Source organism: Arvicola amphibius, chromosome 2 (genome assembly GCF_903992535.2).
Source record: "Arvicola amphibius chromosome 2, mArvAmp1.2, whole genome shotgun sequence".
In the NCBI taxonomy this organism is placed as follows: Eukaryota; Metazoa; Chordata; class Mammalia; order Rodentia; family Cricetidae; genus Arvicola; species Arvicola amphibius.
This window is the reverse complement of record NC_052048.2, coordinates 156,916,836-156,936,763: the sequence shown is the minus strand read 5'-3', so window position 1 is coordinate 156,936,763 and position 19,928 is coordinate 156,916,836. Positions and strand designations below refer to the sequence as shown.

The 19,928-nt window shown below is 37.4% G+C and overlaps 1 protein-coding gene across 5 annotated transcripts in view; it reads right to left on the bottom strand.

The window, feature by feature from the left end:
* Positions 1-6,688: 6,688 nt before the first annotated feature.
* The window catches only part of Mios (meiosis regulator for oocyte development), a 33,788-nt gene continuing 20,548 nt past the window's right edge, over positions 6,689-19,928 (bottom strand). For all 5 annotated transcript variants that reach the window (XM_038319618.2, XM_038319619.2, XM_038319621.2 and 2 more), the window contains 5 exons: positions 18,870-19,028; positions 14,860-15,012; positions 12,616-12,820; positions 8,184-8,313; positions 6,689-6,921 (listed from right to left, as the gene is read on the bottom strand). In XM_038319618.2, the coding sequence (XP_038175546.1) occupies positions 6,825-6,921; positions 8,184-8,313; positions 12,616-12,820; positions 14,860-15,012; positions 18,870-19,028 (744 nt within the window). In that variant the 3' untranslated portion in view covers positions 6,689-6,824. The remainder of the gene's footprint in view (positions 6,922-8,183; positions 8,314-12,615; positions 12,821-14,859; positions 15,013-18,869; positions 19,029-19,928) is intronic.

The following is a 19,928-nucleotide window of genomic DNA, read 5'->3' as shown; positions in this document are numbered from 1 at the left end:
ACACCATTGGCTTCCCTGGCTCTACAGTGTTCAGATTTGAAATGAGCTACTTACCTAGACTTTTTAAATATAAAATATTTTAAAATGTTTTGTTCTTTGAGAATTTCATAAAATACATTTGGATCCTATTCCCCCCCCCCCCCAGTTCCTCTCAGATCACCTTCATCTCCTCTGTCCAGCCAAATACATGTCCTTTTCTTTTTAATATACCATGAAGTTCAATCTGTCTTAGTAATATACTCCTGGGTGTGAGGTCATCCACTAGAACATGGTCAACATAACAGGGCACACCCTTAAAGAGCAGACAGAATAGTCTGACAGAGAAGTGCCAGATTTCAATCTAGACCCTAGACCTAATTCCAGCTTTACCATCCAATTAGAAGACTTCCCAGAATGATCCCTTTACTTCTACTAAATTTAATAATTTTGTATGTCCTATTATTCAGACTCCAAATAAGTGGTTGAATTAAAAATGTCCAACAGATGAACTACCAGTTGGTAGCTGCTGTCTACAATGCTGTGCTGCAAACAGTTCTGAGCAAAACTATGAATGGTAAGCTATTGAATCAAGCACAGAGAAGGGTGTGCTCACTGCTTAATGACCACCCAGCCTAGCGAAGCTTGGCCTAACCAGGTCATCAGTGGTTGAAAGAGTACTAACTGTAACTGGAGAGGAGGATCTGAACAATGAAAGAACTGTAGAAATCCGCCCCCACCCTTTTTCTTATGGCCCAGTGCTGCTCCTTACCATGATCCCTTTCTACCCAGTTCCCCAAATCCAAGAAAATGGCTGCTGTCGACATAAAATCAATATTGGGTAAAAATGCAGTCTAGTTAGGAGTCTTCAAAACAGCCTTTCCCAGCTGCTTCTTAAAGTGCACACAGAAAACTCACAGCACCACCCACCACCTAACTGCTAGCCACTGGAAAGAATCATGAAGTATAGGGATGGTTCCACTCCTTGCCTTGGCTCTGGGGGCATATGCACTTCAGCTGGGTGAATCCCATTCAGAGACAGGTAAAACAGAAAATTCAGAAAGGGATAAAGAAAGAAAACAGGGAAATATAGAGAGATTGGGCAAATTGGCAGATAAGTAAAGAGGGAGCAATTTGAATTCAGGAATGCTGAGAAACCCAGGGGCAGAGAGAGAGAGGCAGAGAGAGATGCTGAAATACAAGTTCTGAGTCCCATTCCTTTTCCACGTATGTATTTTACCAAAACTACAAGCTGTCCATTTTCATAAGCTATGTAGGCCTGCATTTTCAGCCATCTGCTTTAAAATGTAGCCCACATTGTCCTGACAGCTAAATAATGTTCTTATCTTCTCATTCTAACATCTGCTTGCTCAAATGCAAGAGTATCTGAGGATCACTTGTCATTCTAAAGTAATTTGGCAGTTGTATTATTGTTTGCCATGCAAGATGCAGGTCTCATACGTTTGCATGTCACACAACATGACAGTGACTAATAAAAAGAACAAGCAAGGCACAATGGTGCACACCTGCAATTCCTGTATTCAGAATACTGAGGTAGGATCCTGGGCTAAGCAGCAAGCCCTGTCTCAGAAAGCCCAAAAAAGAACTGGAAATCCTTGGGGGATCTTGACAAGAACACAAGGTTTTCTAAAGCTCTTTGAAGGCAAATAACAAAACCTCCTTGACAGACAGGACAGTGGCCAGGAAAGGATGCTGTTATCTTAAATACTGTAATTTTTTTATTGAGATGCTGATTGCCCTAGCACAACTCTGCAGCGGCAGATGCAGTTTCAGTGAGAATGCTGATGTAGCCATTTTTTTGTTGACTATGGTCAATCAAAACCTCCACTACTCAGTAAAAGTAGTGCCAGTGACAGGCAGCTCATTAATCATTTATCCCAGGGATGAATGTATTCTGGTGAAGATAGGGGCCTGTAGGTTAATGCTGCCAAAATGAGAAATGTCAATTGTCAGGCCTTGTGCATAACCACCGTAGAGCTATTTTTAAGCTTCTTTGCAGATTAAAGTTGTACACCTCTTCCCTACAGTTCCATCACATATGCTTGGCAATTTTGTTCTATGAGAATTCATTTGCACTCTACTCGAATGTCTCTGCTGGAGAAAAATATTCAAATTCTAGCATAAATACGCAAAAAGATACTTAGAAATCTCAAAGTTTCACATACTGGAAGTGGACTCCAAATGAACAATAGAAGAGACAAACTAGAATAAATTAGTGGGGGTCTTTCCTAAGAGGATACTTTTTATCTGGAAGGATGATAATTTTCATCTCAAGATCCCAGAGGGAAAATAATCATCCATGTAACACTTCCTGAGGCAGAAATAACAGAGTCAGCATAGTATACTTAAAATTATCACCCCCATTAGGTTAGGAACGCTCCCAGCAGTGGCTGATTGTCTCAAAAGACCCTGAGAACCTGTGCCAGTCTATTCATTTCCAGTTTGTGTCTGTTTTTCTACTGGACAATAACCTTCCCTGTTTGGAGCAATATTTCGGCATTCATTGGAAGAATTATACTAAATTTTAAAAAGTGCTACCTTAGTGAAGCATGCAAGAGGTGTAGAGAGAAGATCATGAGCTTCAGGCCAGCCCGCCTCCTTGTCTCCCAAAGTGTGGAGGTCAGAGAGGGCAATTTGTCTAGGAAGAGACCCTACATGCTGTTAGTTTTTCCTCTACACCCTGTTTTGAGGAATCAAAGGTCAGAATATTTAAGATAAAATATTTCTTTTACAACAGGCATATCTTACAAATTTGTTGTTTAAATATTTTACCTATTTAGGGAGTTCTTTGTACACCTAGATTTGTGCAAATATTAAGGATTCTTGTCTAATGTGGACTTCCAAATGGGTGATGAAGTAATTTTTCTTTGATTAAAGTAGGAACATACAAAGTTTTAATACTGATTTTTTTTCACAAAATAGTACTATTATATTTGATATTTAAAAACACAATTACATAATTAAAAATACATTGTTACATTTGACAAAGGCAAGTTATTTGTCTATCATTAACCAAACATGGCTATAACAAAAATGTGAATAAATGAGTATTTGTTATTTCAAACTTCAGGGTTTCTTGCATATTCAAGTGTATATAAAGCATGTAAGTGAAACCAATATTCTTTAAATAAAAAATGCAAAAGCAATGGTTTTTGTGAATTTATATATAAATGTCTGTTTTACATTTGAGACATCAATCCCTTCAAACATACTTCCAGACAATTCTGTCTTTGTGATGCCAACTTAATTAAATTACTCTATCTGAATTTCTAGTTAGGAAATTACATTAAGGCAACATGTTTTTCATAAATTGGATGAAAGACTATGTGTTGAATTATTATTGCTATTTCTGGCATTACATAAATTATCCTTAATCTTAAAGCAAAGCATTTAAAAACATTGTCCCACCAATGGTATTAGTAAGGAATTTGCATTTTGGAAGACATTATGGACAACTATTTCCTTCAATTATTTGAAAGTAATTAGAAAGTAATTTAAAATTTCAAAACAAAAATGAAAGAGACTGACATTTTGGCTGTGAAGATGCAAATGCTACAACAATCAAACTGAACTTATGGCTATGGCTTTCATCAGGCACACTGATTCCACAGCAATGATGGTGCCATCCATTATTTAATATCATGACCTTAAAAATGTCCACCAATCAAGGCAAGCAGATGCCTGCTAGACTGTTAGAAGCATGGGCATCTGGGCACACCGAGAACTCACCACTTCCTGTGAAGAACTTACTGAGGATGTAGTGTATGTATATACTCCAGGTTGGATAGCAATGGAGAGCAGGTTTCCAGCCATGGCCAGAGCCAGAAGAGAAGAGTCAGAAAATCTAGGAGGAAGACACAGGAGAGAGAGAAAAGGGTGAGACAGTACTAGTTATACACCAGTGACTACAGGGAAATCAGAAGTTTATAAGCATTCCTCAGTGTGCTAAATGAAGAAAGCACTCTCTAACTACCCCGAGTGCTGGGCTAAGTGTGTGCTGTTATTGCAGTCTTACCACCAGACACAAAACAGGGAAAAATGCTTGCTGATAAATTAGAACTGTACCAACTTTCCTATTATGAAGCAGTTTCTTTACCTTAGATAAAAATCACATCTGGCTGTTCCATGACTGGAAACAGAAGATGCCTGGTTGCAGTTAACTGGAAATAGCCAATATGGGTGATATACATTTGCATCTCTCATTATTGAATATAAATGCTAGATAACAAAAAGACAAACATTACCCAAAGCCCAATAAGACTGCAAAATTCCCATGAAAATATACTTAACATGCTGTGCATGTTCTCATGTAACCAGCCTTTCTTCTTCAACTACCAACAGCATTGAGCTTCCTAAGTAAAAATATCTACTTTATTTGAATAGTTGGTTACTATTAACTCTGTATGTGTTAATATTTATTGTTATAGTGGACATTAAAGTTCTACATTTATACTGTAAATGAAGCAAAGAACTACATCATTCATATATCTGTACATTTAAACAGTAACTCATAGAAACTTTCTGCCATCTTAGAACAAAGGCTTGGATATATCTAAGGGTTTTAATATTTATTTGCCTACTTCATTTGAAAAACACTTACACTGACTTCATTGTTGCTCATGGTGTTCTCTTGGGTTGTTTTCTTCCAATAGTCATTAGAATGCAGATATTCCCTTTTAATAGATGCAGACAGGTGAACATCACCCTCCTGTCTTGCTTTGTGTGCATGTGGTGCTAAGAAACCTTGAGAACTTACCTTATGTATGCTAATCACACGTTCCCAATGACCCACATCTTCTGCCCTTTGCCATTATCCTTTTAATTGGTGTACTACTAATGTATTTGTCAGCGGTCATTATTTATTTTGTCCAAGACAAGTAAAATAAAAATGTCCCTATGTTATTTTATGTATACAATGGCAACACTATCTCAGTAACTCAACAATACCTTGTTGAGTTTAATCTCAAATACCAGTGACCTAGGGAATAAAAAAATGAGGAAATAATTTGAACCTATTTTCATTCCACATACAATGCAAGACAAGATAAACAGACATCAATATAAGCTGTATAGTTCAAAGAAAATATTAGGAAGCTATTACATAGAAGAACCTTTAAAATGTCACCATATTAAGACATTTTACAAATCTATATTTACATAATTGAGTTCTTTCGTTAACTTTATATTATACTTTTAGAAAAAATGAAAAGATATATCCTAAGAATTTGTCATTACTTTAAGGCTCATGTTAAAGACACAGTAAGGTTAAAAGGAATATTTTAATTTATGCAACATTAAAGAAAATATTCTAATAATGAAAGTAGTAAGATTTATGAAGACCAATAATCCCATAATGGCAATTTCTATAAGAAATAAGTCATTATTCCCAAGTTTTTCATCTGAAAACTGTCACCCAGCAGAAATTTAGGGCAGATATACACTATTCCCAAGGTTACTCTTTGCCTTTTGTGTAATCAGATATCAAATAAACAAGTCAATTTTTCTTGAATATGTACATCACAACTCAGTCTAGTCTAAAGGATCTTAGTCTTCCCTTAGTCCAGCTGCTGACATGAAGCTTCAGACATATCTCCAACATCTATAGAAAAAGATCCTCTAAGATTATTACTTCTAGCAAAACATTCAGTTCAGTTGCTGTACATGGCAGATGACAAAGACTCTTAATATAAATCCTCTCTTAAATCTGTCCAGTTAGTCAGACAAACAAAATTAGAAACAAAGTCCTTGAACTGGCCCCAGTACACATACTTTTAGCAACTTATACCTAAAGTAGACTTCAGGAACACCCTTGTTTTGCCCAACATCATTGAAAAAGACAGATTCCAAAACTGAAAGACAGCACCATTAAGCCAGTTCCTACATAAGATCTTCCAAAGGCTTTGTATTCAGAGAACACTCTTGATGGTGAGAATGCTAAGTTAGGATGGTAAATAGAGAAATCTCCAAAGACAAATCAGAACCCAGAAAAAAAAAAAACTAAAATGAAAAACTCTTTAGCATGTTTTCCTGAAATTTGTGAGATATATTTTTTAATTCATTCCTTTATTTTCTAAGTGTGTGTGTGCACCTGCCTGCCTCATGCCACAGCACACTTGGGAGGTCAGGAGATTCATTGCCTTCAACATGTGGGTCCCAAGGATTAAACTCAGGTCATTAGGATCAGAGCCCCCTTACGTGCTGAACCATCTCACTGGCCTGGATTTTTTGAGGAATACAACAAGGACCTATATTAAAATATTTTACATTACAATGTAAATGTATGAGAAAGTCCCTTAAGTGTACGTGTGTGTGTTCACACACATACATGCATGTACTTTCCTCAAACATATCAGCAGTGTAGGTGAGGTGCTAATTCTCAATGTAAAAACACATTTTATCTGAATGAAATCTAAGCATGGATAAGGTTAAACTGTTATCTGAACCACTATGTTGACCATTTGACTTTAAATATGTACAGATACTATCAAGATATGAAGTTCAGATTGAGAATGCAAGCAGAGGTATGTTTTTATTCTAAAACCTTCTATATACATTCATATTTTTGACAAAACTCTAGAAGATTCTTTCAAATGAACTTTAACCTACTGAACAGAACTTATATTCATGCTCTGATGTTCGCTTCAGCAGCATCTGCCTCTAAGAAGCACATCAAAATCACTCAAACATCAAATTGCTGATCTGATAGAATGATTTATTTTCCCATTATAGGAGAGTCGTGAGTGACTTGTTCTGAGGTATGTTTCTGAACTATGAAGGACATCGATTAAAAACTCCTCATTTGAAGGTTTCTCTTTAGGGGGAGCATTTCATGGCTGAACAGTCTCTGCTGGTACCAGATTCCCTGTTGTATCCAACTGCATACATTTACACGTGCATGCTGATACAGGACACTCTGCATGGTCCCTGAAAAAAGGTGAAGTAACAGTAAGTAATCCAAGCTTTACACACACAAATATATTTATATAATTAACTTCAAAATGCTACTGTATTAAACATATGAATTAAGACCCATAGTAAAACACTGAATTAAGAGCATCAATCAGAAACAAGCACGAAGGTGAACTCTGAAGAAAATGTAACTGAAATGAACAGTTTTGGTTTCTACACCAAAATACCAAAACAGTTATTAAGGGGATTGATGTAGGATGTCCTTCTGTATGTTGTGAATATGTGTCTCTCTCATATCCAAACAAAGATATGGAAAGAAAGAAGGCAGAGTTGGGGAGATGGCATGTAGTCGTCTAAGGAGTAACATACTAAGGCATCACCAGTAAGCCATGTCCATGTACACAAATTAGTAGAAATGGGTTAATTTACAAGTGAGAGCTAGTCGGTAATGTGCCTAAGCCATTGGCCAAACAATTACAATCAATATTAATCCTCTGGGTGGTTATCTGATAAGCAGAAGAGGGGACTGGTGGACAGAGATAAACCGGTTCAGTGAGACCAGGCAAGCTGGAGAAAAGTTTCCATCTCCATGGGGTAGGGATGAATTAAGAGTTAAGGTTAGCACAAAAGAGACAGGCTCTTGTGTTATGTTAATGGACATCACAGGGCCACTGGCACCGCTCAAAGTCAGTAAGTTTATTTTGAGAATCTCACATTGTAAGAGCTATTTATGTGGAGCGCACCCGGAAAGAACTAGTGTAGTAGATTTGTGTGTGTGTGTATATGTGTATAATTATATTCATACTTTAATTACATGAGAAATTGTAAGATATAAAAAACTATAAGTATCCTATCGCCCAACAGGGATAAATAATGTAAGCATTTAATCCATACAAGGATTTCTTATATAAGTATAAAAAAAAACTGAGGCAGGATCTCACTATGTAGCCCTAGCTAGCCAAGAATTTGCTATGTTCAAACGGACCCTGAATTCATCTGATAGGGATTCACCTGCTTCTGCCTCCCAAGTGCTGGGATTAAAGACAAGTACCACCACACACCTGGCAAAGTATTACTTTTACAGTTTAACATTATATAAGATAATAATGGAACCATTGATACTACGTTTTTTTAAATCAAATCAGCAAACACATTTTAAAAATTAATTCTCTACTGAGATATAATACAATAATATCAAGATCCTAAACTATTGAAAAGGTTATCTGCTCTGTGTCCTGTAACTGTAAGATTATCAAGGAAGGAAAGTGCTGCTTTACCTGAACCAACTAAGCATATGTCCGGCATGCCCGCCATGCCGACAATTGTGACACCAGGTAAACCAATTGTTAAACTGAGCTAACTTTTTGTCCTTGCTCAAGTCCACTTTTTCATCTGATTTGGAACCACCTATGGGAAGAGAAATTGATCACAATTAGCCAAATCATAGAAATTTAAGCTTCTTAAAGGGCAGTTATGTTAAAATATAAATCATATGCCACATTTTTATGTTATAAATAATAAATATATTTATATATATTTTATATTATAAATAATAAACTAATAGCAATTTTAATGTTAAGATCCAGTACTGAATAACAGTTTACATATACATATATAGTTAATCAACAGGCTGATTAAGAAACTCAGTATCACATGGTTGTTCTTGAAATCATAAACATACAGGCAACACTAAATGGAATCAGTGGGTATATTTATATTTTTTTCTGTGTGCATGTGTGTTGTGTATTTAATTAACACACAAAATAAAAAGCAGTCATGAATTTGAGGCAGTTGGCATAACTAACTATCTCTTAATTAAAAACATATTAGGAAAAAGGTCTGGTATATACAGGGTTGTTTCTGGTGGCACATGCTTCAAACCCAGTACTTGGGAGGCAGAGGTAGGCTGATCTCTGAGTTTAAGACTAGCCTAGTCTATATAGTGAATTCCAGGATAGCCAAGGCTATATATTGACACTCTTTCTCAAAAATGAAAAAAAGACTGGTGTAGACCATGATTTAAGCAAGGTAGGGATGCCGGGCGGTGGTGGCGCACGCCTTTAATCCCAGCACTCGTGAGGCAGAGGCAGGCGGATCTCTGTCAGTTCGAGGCCAGCCTGGTCTACAAGAGCTAGTTCCAGGACAGGCTCTAAAAAAGCTGCAGAGAAACCCTGTCTCGAAAAACCAAAAAAAGAAAAAAGGAAAAAAAAAAAAAAAAGCAAGGTAGGGAAAGGGACTCTTGTAATTTCTATTTACCAGATTACGTAACGTAAATACTTTCATCCATGTTCAGTAAAAAAAATTAAAAGACATGTAAAATTTATTTATACACGCGCATCTTTGCATGTATTTTTAAATGGCCCTTCTGTAATACTTAAATTTCAGGCATGGTGGACACCTCCAAGCTTTTCTACATACATTACTTTGCTATGCCACTTTTCGTCTTCCAAAAAATGCTGATTCTATTAATTTTGGCTACCTCAATGCTTTGTTTTAAAACAAATCAAATGAAAATATTTTTAAATCCCATATTTAAACAGAAAAATAAATTAAGTAAAAAATGTTACTGCTAACCAATTATTACCTTTTAAAACATGTCATATAAATAAAAAAAATTAACTATATCATTGCCAGTCACACTTTAATAGCTACAGGAATAATTTTATAGCTAGGAATAGTTTCTTAAAATATCCATAATTTTCTGCTTGTGATATAAGTTAAAAGGATGTATAAAAGAGGTAGCTACATTGAAATTGTTCTAAAGGATTTACAAACAAATCAACAATCAGAAAAAGAAAAAGACAGGGGGAAAATAGAGATTTTATAGAGATACTTATCTTTATACACTTTATGCACTTTAGTGATTTTGTACTTTACTGTGTGTGCATATTGCCTGCTTATATGTCTGTGAACTAGAGGTGTGTGTGTGAGGAGGTCAAAAGGGCATTGGGCCAGGTGGTAGTGGCATACACTTTTAGTCCTAGCACTTGAAGGCAGAAGCAGGCAGATCTCTGTGAGTTCGAAGGCAGCCTGGTTTACAGAACTACTTCCAGGACAGTCAGACAAAGAAACCAAAAGAGAGAGGGCAGGGGTTGGATCCTTGGGACTGAAGTTACAGAAGGTTGTGAGCCATCATAAGGTAGCTTAGAATCAAACCCGGGTCCTCTAGAAAAGCATCCAGTGCTCTAAACTGCTGAGCCACCTCTCCAACTTCTTTATTTTTTACTTCTAACTTACAGAGGGGACAGTCTCCAACAGGCTACTCTCTTGGAGTTCTTCCCAAATAAATCTCTTTCTTAAAAGAGTTTTGGATGGCTGGGCAGTGGTAGAGCATGCCTTTAATCCCAGCACTTGGGAGGCAGAGGCAGGTGGATCTCTGTGAATTCAAGGCCAGGTTGGTTTACAAAGTGAGTTCCAGAAACCCTGTCTCAAAAAAACCAAAAAATGAACAAAACAAACAAACAAACAAACAAACAAACAAAAAGAGTTTTAGGTAAAGACCTTCTTTCACTGGGGCAGATCAGAAGTTTTGCTGAGACATTCCCTTAAGGGGGAAGGGGGCTGAGAAGAAAAAGAGCAGAAGAAGCAGAGCAGAAGAAGAAATGGATAACTGCTAGGACATTCCTTTAGGGAGAAGAGAGCAGAGCAGAGCAGAGCTCAGCTGTACCCATTCTCTCTCAAGAGAGGAGCAGGAGTACTACATCCTGTTGAGAGACCATCTCCCACCGTACCCCAGCTTCAGGTATTGCCTGACTTCCCAACAAGTCAGGATACTGTTCCCTCCAGAGCTGCAACACTCACAGTTATACTGAAAAACCAGTCTCAAAAAATAAATAAATAAATAAATAAATAAATAAACCAACACACAAATCCTGTGGAATCACAGAACTTTCTAAAGATTTTGGAATGACAGAGAGAAAATTTGTGTATCACTCCTTACTCCTCGAAAGATATTACCCATTCTTTCTTACTCTATATTAGTTCTACATGTTCTGTATATACTGTTCATCATGAGCTCTAAAAAGCTACTGGACTCACTCAGCTTAGTGCATCAGCCTTATCATAATATGCAAATAAGTGGATAAACTTGTATTACATGCAGAACCAAATATAGGAGAAATTTCTGAAACAAATATTATGATGTAATAAATCATAATCAGCATTTATTATATTAGTCTCCACAATAGCTTGAACTGACTTATAATTTAATATTTTTCAATTCTAGATTATTATCTTAATATGTATATATATTTCAAAACTAGAGAGGACCAAAAAGTTAATATGTAATACAAAATGAAATGCACTATAGTGACAATAGAAGGCAAATATTCACTATAACTTCCTGAAACTTATGGCCCAAAGGATATACATACTAAACATAACTAATTTTACATATCTCAATTTTCACAGATATAGTTAATTTGTTTAATTTTTTATTGTAGTAGATGCTCCAAATTGTTGCATTTTTGGTATAATCTGGGCTATATAAAAATTGATCAGCATAAAAACCCTTAATTCAAATTTAAACCAAACCCTAGGGGTGTGATTATGTACACCTCTAATACCAATACTTCCAAAGTTGAGGCACAGAGTCATAAGTTCTAGGCCAGCCAGCCAGCCAGGGCATCATAGTGAGACACTGTCATAAATACTAAGATGTATATAAAAAAAATTATACATGAAGGAAAAAGGCACAACGGCCACTTCTTCATTACGCCAGGGTACCAAATAGCCAAATACAATTTTTTATTTGTTTAAGACAGGGTTTCTTTATGTAGGCAGCTCTGGGTGTCCTGGAGCTGTCTATCTAGACTACACAGGACGAGAACTCACAATGATCTGCCTGCCTGCCTCTGATTCCTGAATTCTGTGGTTAAAGGTGTCCTCCACCATGTCCAGCCCAAGCCAAAATGTTTTTGATGAAGACTTTTGACATTAGTATCATTTTCATGTTATATAACTGGAATGGTCCAAGCTACCAAGTATATTATATTCCATTATTTGCTGTTTTCAAAAAAATTCCCATATTTACTGTAAAGAGTAAAAAATAATAGTATTTTTAATCATTAAAAAAACAGATATTGGCCCCGGAATGGTGGCATATTTTTTAATCCCAATACTTAGGAGACACAAGCAGACAGATCTCTCTCATTTCAAGGCTAGCATGGCCTACATCGTGAGACCCCTTCCCAACAAACAAACAACAACACAACTCCACATCTACTCACTACAGAACTGACAAAATAACAGATGCGAGACTAAAACTGAGAACAAAGGAGTCCTGGTTTCTGGGCTATAGTTCATGTATTAGGGAGGATGAAAGAAGAAGGAATGGGATAGTATTATGAGACTATCAAAAAGCATTTGTGAATAGCTGTGAGCACGGTGAATTTTAAATATCAAATCTGAAATACTGGGAGAAGCCATGAGAATGGTATAATCATAAAAATTACTCATATTTAAGCCTTAGTCATCAATTTTAAATTGCCAGTATCTATGAGATTACCCGAGTAACCATAAACATAGATTTTTTTTTACTTTTAATGTACAGACTTTATAAATTAAAGAGGTAATAAAAAAATGTCAAGCCAGTCAGTAAAGTGCCTTTTCTTAAAAATAATAATCATTAACATATATTTTATTAGCAACAATAACTCAATTATGTAGGAAAATGAGTTCAGAAAAACACTTTGTGCTATTATGTCATACCAGGACAGCTAGAAACAGGCGTTCCCATATTAATGAGGCAAAGTGCACATCGAGGAAGGGGTTTTCGACAGCCAGGGCAACTTGTGACTTTCGATTTTGTTGGTGAGCCACTCACACCATATTGACTAAAGCCTCTGCCCTGATGTGGCACTGAGGAACAGCTGTAGGAGATTGATTTGCCACAAAAATTACAACTCACAAACACCTACAAAGCAAATGAAAAGAGAAATTTAGTGCAAACCACAATGGATTTATAAAGTCTGATACTGAAAAAATGTTTTAAAATTTTATTTTACATTGGAAAATGATCCATCTGATTAGCTCTCAATTCATGTCTCTATGTAGCAGTTACATTATTTGGTACTTCCTGTCACCTTTACTTAATTACATTTTTGCTAATACCCCTGATACCTAATACTTGTGAAATACTAGGAACTTTAGACCCTAACATTTTATCATAATCAGGGACAATGAAATGCATAAAAAATACCCCAATGGAATTTAATATTAAATGTGTCCCACAGAACACTTGGTTCCTAGCTGGTATAGGGCCTAACTGGAGAAACTGGGTCATCTGGTGTGGCCCTTTATGTTTCTTAGCCTGGCCTCACTTCCTGACTGCGGACACACAGTGGCAACTGCATCATGGTCCTACTCCCAAGCACCCCACCACCACCAATAGTTGTATTCCCTAGAACTGCTGCCCCTTAAACTGCTTCTTGTTAATTAGTTGCTCACAGCAACAAGAAGAGAAACTAAGGTACCAACATGCAACCATTAAACCAAAAAGTCAGTGACCCTGAGCTGGGCTTCCTGACAGGCCTATAACCCAACTAGTTGGATAGCTGATGCAGAGGATCACAAGTTCAAGGTCAGCCTGTGTAATTTAGTCAGAGTCTTGTCAAGAAAAAGAAAGGAAGGAAGGAAGGAAGGAAGGAAGGAAGGAAGGAAGGAAGGAAAATGGAGGGAGGGAGGGAGGGAGGGAGGGAGGGAGGGAAGGAGGGAGCAAGGAAGGAAGGAAGGAAGGAAGGAAGGAAGGAAGGAAAGAAAATGGAGGGAGGGAGGGAGGGAGGGAAGAAGGGAAGGAAGGAAGGAAAGAAGGACGGAAAGAAGGAAGGAAGGAAGGAAGGAAGGAAGGAAGGAAGGAAGGAAGGAAGGAAAGAAGATGGAGAGAGGGGGGAGGGAGGGGAGGAGGGAAGAGGGGAAGGAGGAAGGGAGGAAGGGAGGGAAGGAGGGAAGGAGGAAGGAAGGAAGGAAGGAAGGAAGGAAGGAAGGAAGGAAGGAAGGAAGGAAGGAAGGAAGGAAGGAAGACGGAGGGAGGGAGGGAGGGAGGGAGGGAGGGAGGGAGGGAGGGAGGGAGGGAGGGAGGAAGGAAGGAAGGAAGGAAGGAAGGAAGGAAGGAAGGAAGGAAGGAAGGGGGCTCTGCAGATATAGCTCAGTATAAGACCAACTACTAAGCACATACAAGGTCCCAAGTTACATATTTCAAGGACAAAAAAAAAAACAAAAAACAAACAAACAAACAAACAAAAAACATTCCCCACCACTACCTTTTGTAAGGTGAAAAGGAATTAAGGCTCCTGCAATAGTACATTAAAAGTTCAAAACAAGGCTGGTGAGATGGTAAAAATAACCATTAAAAGGTGCTCGCTAGGTTTTATGAAAGCCCTAGAGCTCTTCCAGATTAGTAACATACGGCACAATATTATCTTACTAAATACCTACTCCAGCTGCCACAATAATTTTCAATTTCCTTTAAAAAGAAAATAGCACCATCCAGTGCTCAGGGTGAAGATAACCAAATATTTAACATCTGAAGTAATAGTATGATATCATATCACATACCTTGTGATAATTGATCTCATATTAAAAATGCCATGTATAGACATATGTTTATACTTATTCTATTTTTTTAAAATCCTGTTCTACTCTATATAAATACATAAAAACAATATGCACATGGGATTACTAACACGAGTCTGACAGAATTTAGCAGACGCTGAATTTCAGACAGTTCTAGCAATTAGACTTTCCTAAGATCATCTAGGCCTACTGTCCTTTGTTTTATCTCAAAGTTTAGCTGTACAAGATAATTGTTAGGAAATTAAAAAAACTAAAGCAGAAAAAAGGTTTTGAAATAGACAAAGACATTAAGAGAAACAATATAAATAAAAGAATGGGAGATAATAATTCATTATTTTCTGACATGTTAACATTTGATTCTCTGTAGAATATGCTACTTACCTGTGCTAATGGCTTGGAACTGGGATCCAATTTACTCCTATGTATATCAAATTCAGCTCGTTTGTGCCAAAACCTCCAAGCATCTAATAAGTTTCTGTAATTCTCAATCCAATATTGAACCCTTTCATCTTTAAGAACATCTAAAGGTGAACCCTAAAAAGAAAACATAAATTTCAAATGTCCTAGTTTAAATCAGAGGATTCTGGGTAGAACATGAATTAAGTAACTCAGGAGAAATGGCCTTTTCCCCGAAACTGGCTCCTAATGAGGAAAGCCTCAGTAATCTACCTTACACTAGACTTCACTAGTGATGTAAACATGCACCTAGATAACATACTTGGCAGGAAGTACCTTTGTAGTTTAAGGAGCAGGTGGCAGTCAATGGTGATAAGATAACCCTTTATCTTAACTATTAAAATTTATGGATTTAAAACTCTGCTTATAATAGATCCAAATTACACATCAAAACTACTTAACAACGTTTAAACTAACACTGAGACTGGCCCTTTATATCTAATAGTGAAATGGTGCTTTTACATAAGTTAAATAAGAAATACACATAGGCATTAGTGAGAAGCAAGAAATGGCTTTCCTAAGTTTAAAGTTCTTCCCATTCAGAACATCAATTTCTGACCAGTAAGAATATCTCTAAAACAAGTATGAGTGTCAGAGTTGGCAGAAGAAAGCTATAATGTAGTATGCGGCACATTTAAAGAAAAATGTAGTGAAATTTTGTTTATGTTTTAATAAATAAAGCTTGCCTGAAAATCAGAGTGCAGAGCTAAGCCACTAGAGGCCAGGGAGTGATGGATCACACCTTTAATCCCAGGATTTGGAAGACAAAGGCAAAGAGATCTGTTAGTTCAAGGCCACCCTGGGATACACAAGATTAAATCTAACAGAGAAACAGAGCTCACACAAAGGTAATCCCAGCACTTGGGATCCCATGCCTTTAATCCCAGCACTAGGGAGGTGGAGACAGGAGTGATATGGCTGGGTGGAGAGCAGAATATAAGGCAGGAAAAGACAGGAGCTCATTGTAGTCTAGGTTTGGGAAAGACAGTTGCAGTCTGAGGTTGCAGTCTCAGGACAGGATCACCCCTTCAGTCTGAGCACTGGTAGGAGCAAAAGGTTTCTCTAGTGCTGGCCGCACTGCTTCTCTGATCCTTCAGTTTTCACCCCTCAATACCTGACTCCAGGTTTTTATTAAGAACAATTAGAATTTGTGCTACAGAAAAATGCTCAAGGAAAACAAGACTAATGAAAACCAATCCTTTTAACTAGTGAGTAAATAAGGAATGTAAGCTATAGTAAAGTTTATTTTTAAAAATACTCGTGGAAGATGGCTCCTGTCCCTCCCAAAGCCAAAGTCAAAGAGAAGGCCTTGAAAGCCAAGAAGGCAGTGCTGAAAGGTATCCACAGCCACAAGAAGATCTGTACATCACCCACCTTCTTGCAGCCCAGGACCCTGTGTGGCTCCTGTTGCAGCCCAAAAACCCTCAAAAGAACATGCCTAAGACGAACAAGCTTGACCACTATGCCATCATCAACCACGAAGAAGACAGAGGACAACAACACATAAGTGTTCATGTGGATGTCAAGGCCAACAAGCATCAGATCAAGTAGGCTGTGAAGAGACTCTATGACACTGATGTGGCCAAAATCAACATCCTCATAAGGCCTGACGGAGAGAAGAGGGCGCATGTTCAGCTGGCTCCTGATTATGATGCTCTGAATGTTGCCAACAAAATTGGGTTCATCTAAACTGAGTCCAGCTAGCTAATTCTAAATATCTACCTTTTCACCATAAATAAAATATATAAATATATAAATATATATATATATATATATATATATATATATACACACACACACACACATAGGAAGAAAAAAATTCCCTGGCAAGTTTAATGGCCAAGGGCAGTGACAGAACACATAAACAAACCAACATCAGTTGTCCAACTGAAGCTGGGTGTGGAAGCATACCACACCTTTAAACGCAGCTCACAGAGATAGACATAGAAGGATCCCAGCTTGACCTACAAAATGAATTCCAGGCCAGCAAGGTCTACACAATGAGAACCTGTCTAAAAACAAAAAGAGAAAAGGAAAAAAAATTGTCCAATTGAAGAGGAGGAGATAAATAATAAGGAAAATAGAAAATGAACAGAAACCCCCAGGCTCTAAACACTAGAACTTTACTATATGCATATTAAGGCAAAAAAATGGAGAATAAGAAATGCAAAAAAAGATAAAAGAATCAGAAATAATATACCTAAACATCCCAAATCTAGTGAAAAAATGTTAACTGATAGATCCAAGAAGCTCAGTAATCAATACACATAATACAAAGAATATAAGTAGGCCCATCAGTCTCATTTTTTTTTTTTTTTTTTGAAAAATCAAAGAGAAAGAGGACTTCTTGAAAGAAATCCATGGAAACATGAAACATTACATACAGGAAAGCAAGGAGAACTGCTAATTTCTCATCAGAATCAAAGGAGGCCAGATGGAAAGCATTTCTTTAAAGTGCTGCAAGAAGAACCAAGATGAACTAGATGCTTCTGTTAAATGCAAGCTGAGGCCATCACCTCTATTATAAGAAATGCTAGAGAAAAAACAAGGTGAGGAAACAAGATTAAACTCAGATCCACAGGAGGAACAGACACTAGGCATAGTGATAAACAAATAGAAGGTCTGTAATTCCTTTCTTATAATTTATAGAACAGACAAATTACTACCTAAAGCAAAAACAACATTGTAAGTTGGAGCTCATAATATACACAGAATAAAATATGTGATCAGTGGACAAAGGAAAAATTGCATAAATGAAATTACACTGTCATAATACTTGCAAAATGCAAAGTTTAAGAAAAACCCAGTGCTAGAGGTGAGGTAGGAAAGAAAGGATACTATGACATGTCAGCTGTGGAATGCAGCATGATGAGTTCAGGATACATTGTGAGGCCCAAAGCACCAGCTTTACCCAGTAAGACAATGGGAAGGGTATAGCTAAAAGTCAATAGGAGACATAAGGGGAAAGACAGAAGAAGCAAGTGGTGCATAATAAGGCGGGAAAAACAAAGGAACACAAGGAAAGAGAACAAATGAAATGAAAACAGCATGACGGTAGAGTTAATCTTGGCCACAGTGGAAACATCTCAACAAAAGAGCGGCAGTTATCAGACTAGACTTTTAAAGGTCACATTATGTACTGTACTTACTGTTTGCATTTTAACATTTTACAAATTTAACATTTTACAAAAAAAATTACATACCCGTCTGTACTCTGTAGTCACATATCAGTAGTTCATTAAAAGATAAAAAAAAAAATCTCATTCCAGTGAGAAAAGTTGAATGACGGAATACCTTTTCTCACATGCGGTGGCTTGATATTTTATATAAGCTGACTCTGCATTTTGAACCCGCATTAAGCAAGTTCACAGAAAAGTATAGAGAAGGGAAGTGGTAAGCACATTTTGATTTGTTTACCAAGGTAAAGCAGGCTAAAAGAGAGAAGTGCTCATGCCACAAAAGGTTAAGACTGCTGGAGGGTTACTGGACATGGTAGACACAGAATTTATGTTTCCCACAAAGGTAGAGAGCAACTTTTTCCTGCAATCTGGTTTAACCACTAGACTGTTAAAGCAATGAAAAAAATGTTGATGAACTAGTTATTCACTGAGTGTAAAGGATCTGAAGTGTAACTGCTCTTCTGCTGGTCAGATGAAAGGAAACCACAGTTCAGAATAGCAGAGGGAGTCCTTTATGGAAGAAGGGTTGGACTCTGACCTGAGGCTCTGATTCCATCTAAGCTTTACGTGAACTCAGATGCAGTCAAGACCGGTATTTCTAAGCTGATGAGATTAGGGCCATTAGAGCAACACAAGTCCTCAAGAGAACTAAAACCCCAAAGCGAGGGAAAAAGCATGTGTGCTTCACCTGAGGATACACGACATGGAGACTATGGCTTTGCATTTTGTTTAAGACCAGTGTCAGCCTGCACTAACCTGTAACATGCAGTAGCTTGCTGTCTGGACATCTCCAGTTCTATCCACGTAGCTCTCCATCAAGTCCACTCCATCTTTAGTGAGGCCTGTAAGCAAGATTCCTTCCAAATTGCCAGCCTCTTTCATTTCATTGGTCAGTTTTTCAATGTATTTATTTAACTGAAAAATTCAAAGTGACTTTTTAAATATAATCTGTTTCACTACACATTTGATTTAGAACAATTTTATTCTTGATGAAAAACATTTTAAGACAGAAACTCTTACCAAAATCTAGATATGTACTAGGAAGTCTATATCTATTTCAAGTTTCGATACAGTTTTCACAATCACTTTATTTTTTTGTGTGGTGTGCGGAAGCGCATGTGTGGAGGCCAGTGATTGTCATCAGATGTTTTTCTCAATAGCTTTCCATATTGTATTTAATTCAGGGCTCTCACTGAAGCTGGAGTTTGCTGATTTGGTAGGATGGCAGAGCAGTAAGCCCCAAGGACCCTCCTGTCCCTGCCACCCAACCCTGGGATTATAAGATAACACCCAGGTATTTCCACAGGTTCTAAGGGGGTCAGCTCAGTTCCTTGAACTGTGCTATCTCCCCAGTGCCCACACTCATCTTCAAAACTTACATTTCCTATGTTTATAGACGGCTAACCCTAAGAGAAGTGTCGCCTTTTCAGCAAATTCTTACCTCTCATGGTACTATGTAACAGAATCACAGAATTGGAATTACATGTTGAAAGCCATCAACAAAAACTATTTCCTTTACATGGTCTAATTTCATCCTATTCTAAACACCAGTCACCATTCCTCCTCATTTCCCCAAATTCTGTCATTATAATAGCACTGCTAGTCATTGGTGTGAGAAGTCCTTCGGTATATGTGTTGCTTTTATTGTTTAAGGAATAAATCTGTTTCAGTTAGTGGCTTGGCAGAATAGAGCTACACAGGGAAAACTAAACTGAATGCTAGGAGAAAGAAGGCGGAGTCAATGAAATGCCATGTAGCTGCCAGAGCCAGAGAAGAAAGGCACAAGCTGCCAGTCAGAACCTTGCCAGTAGGTCA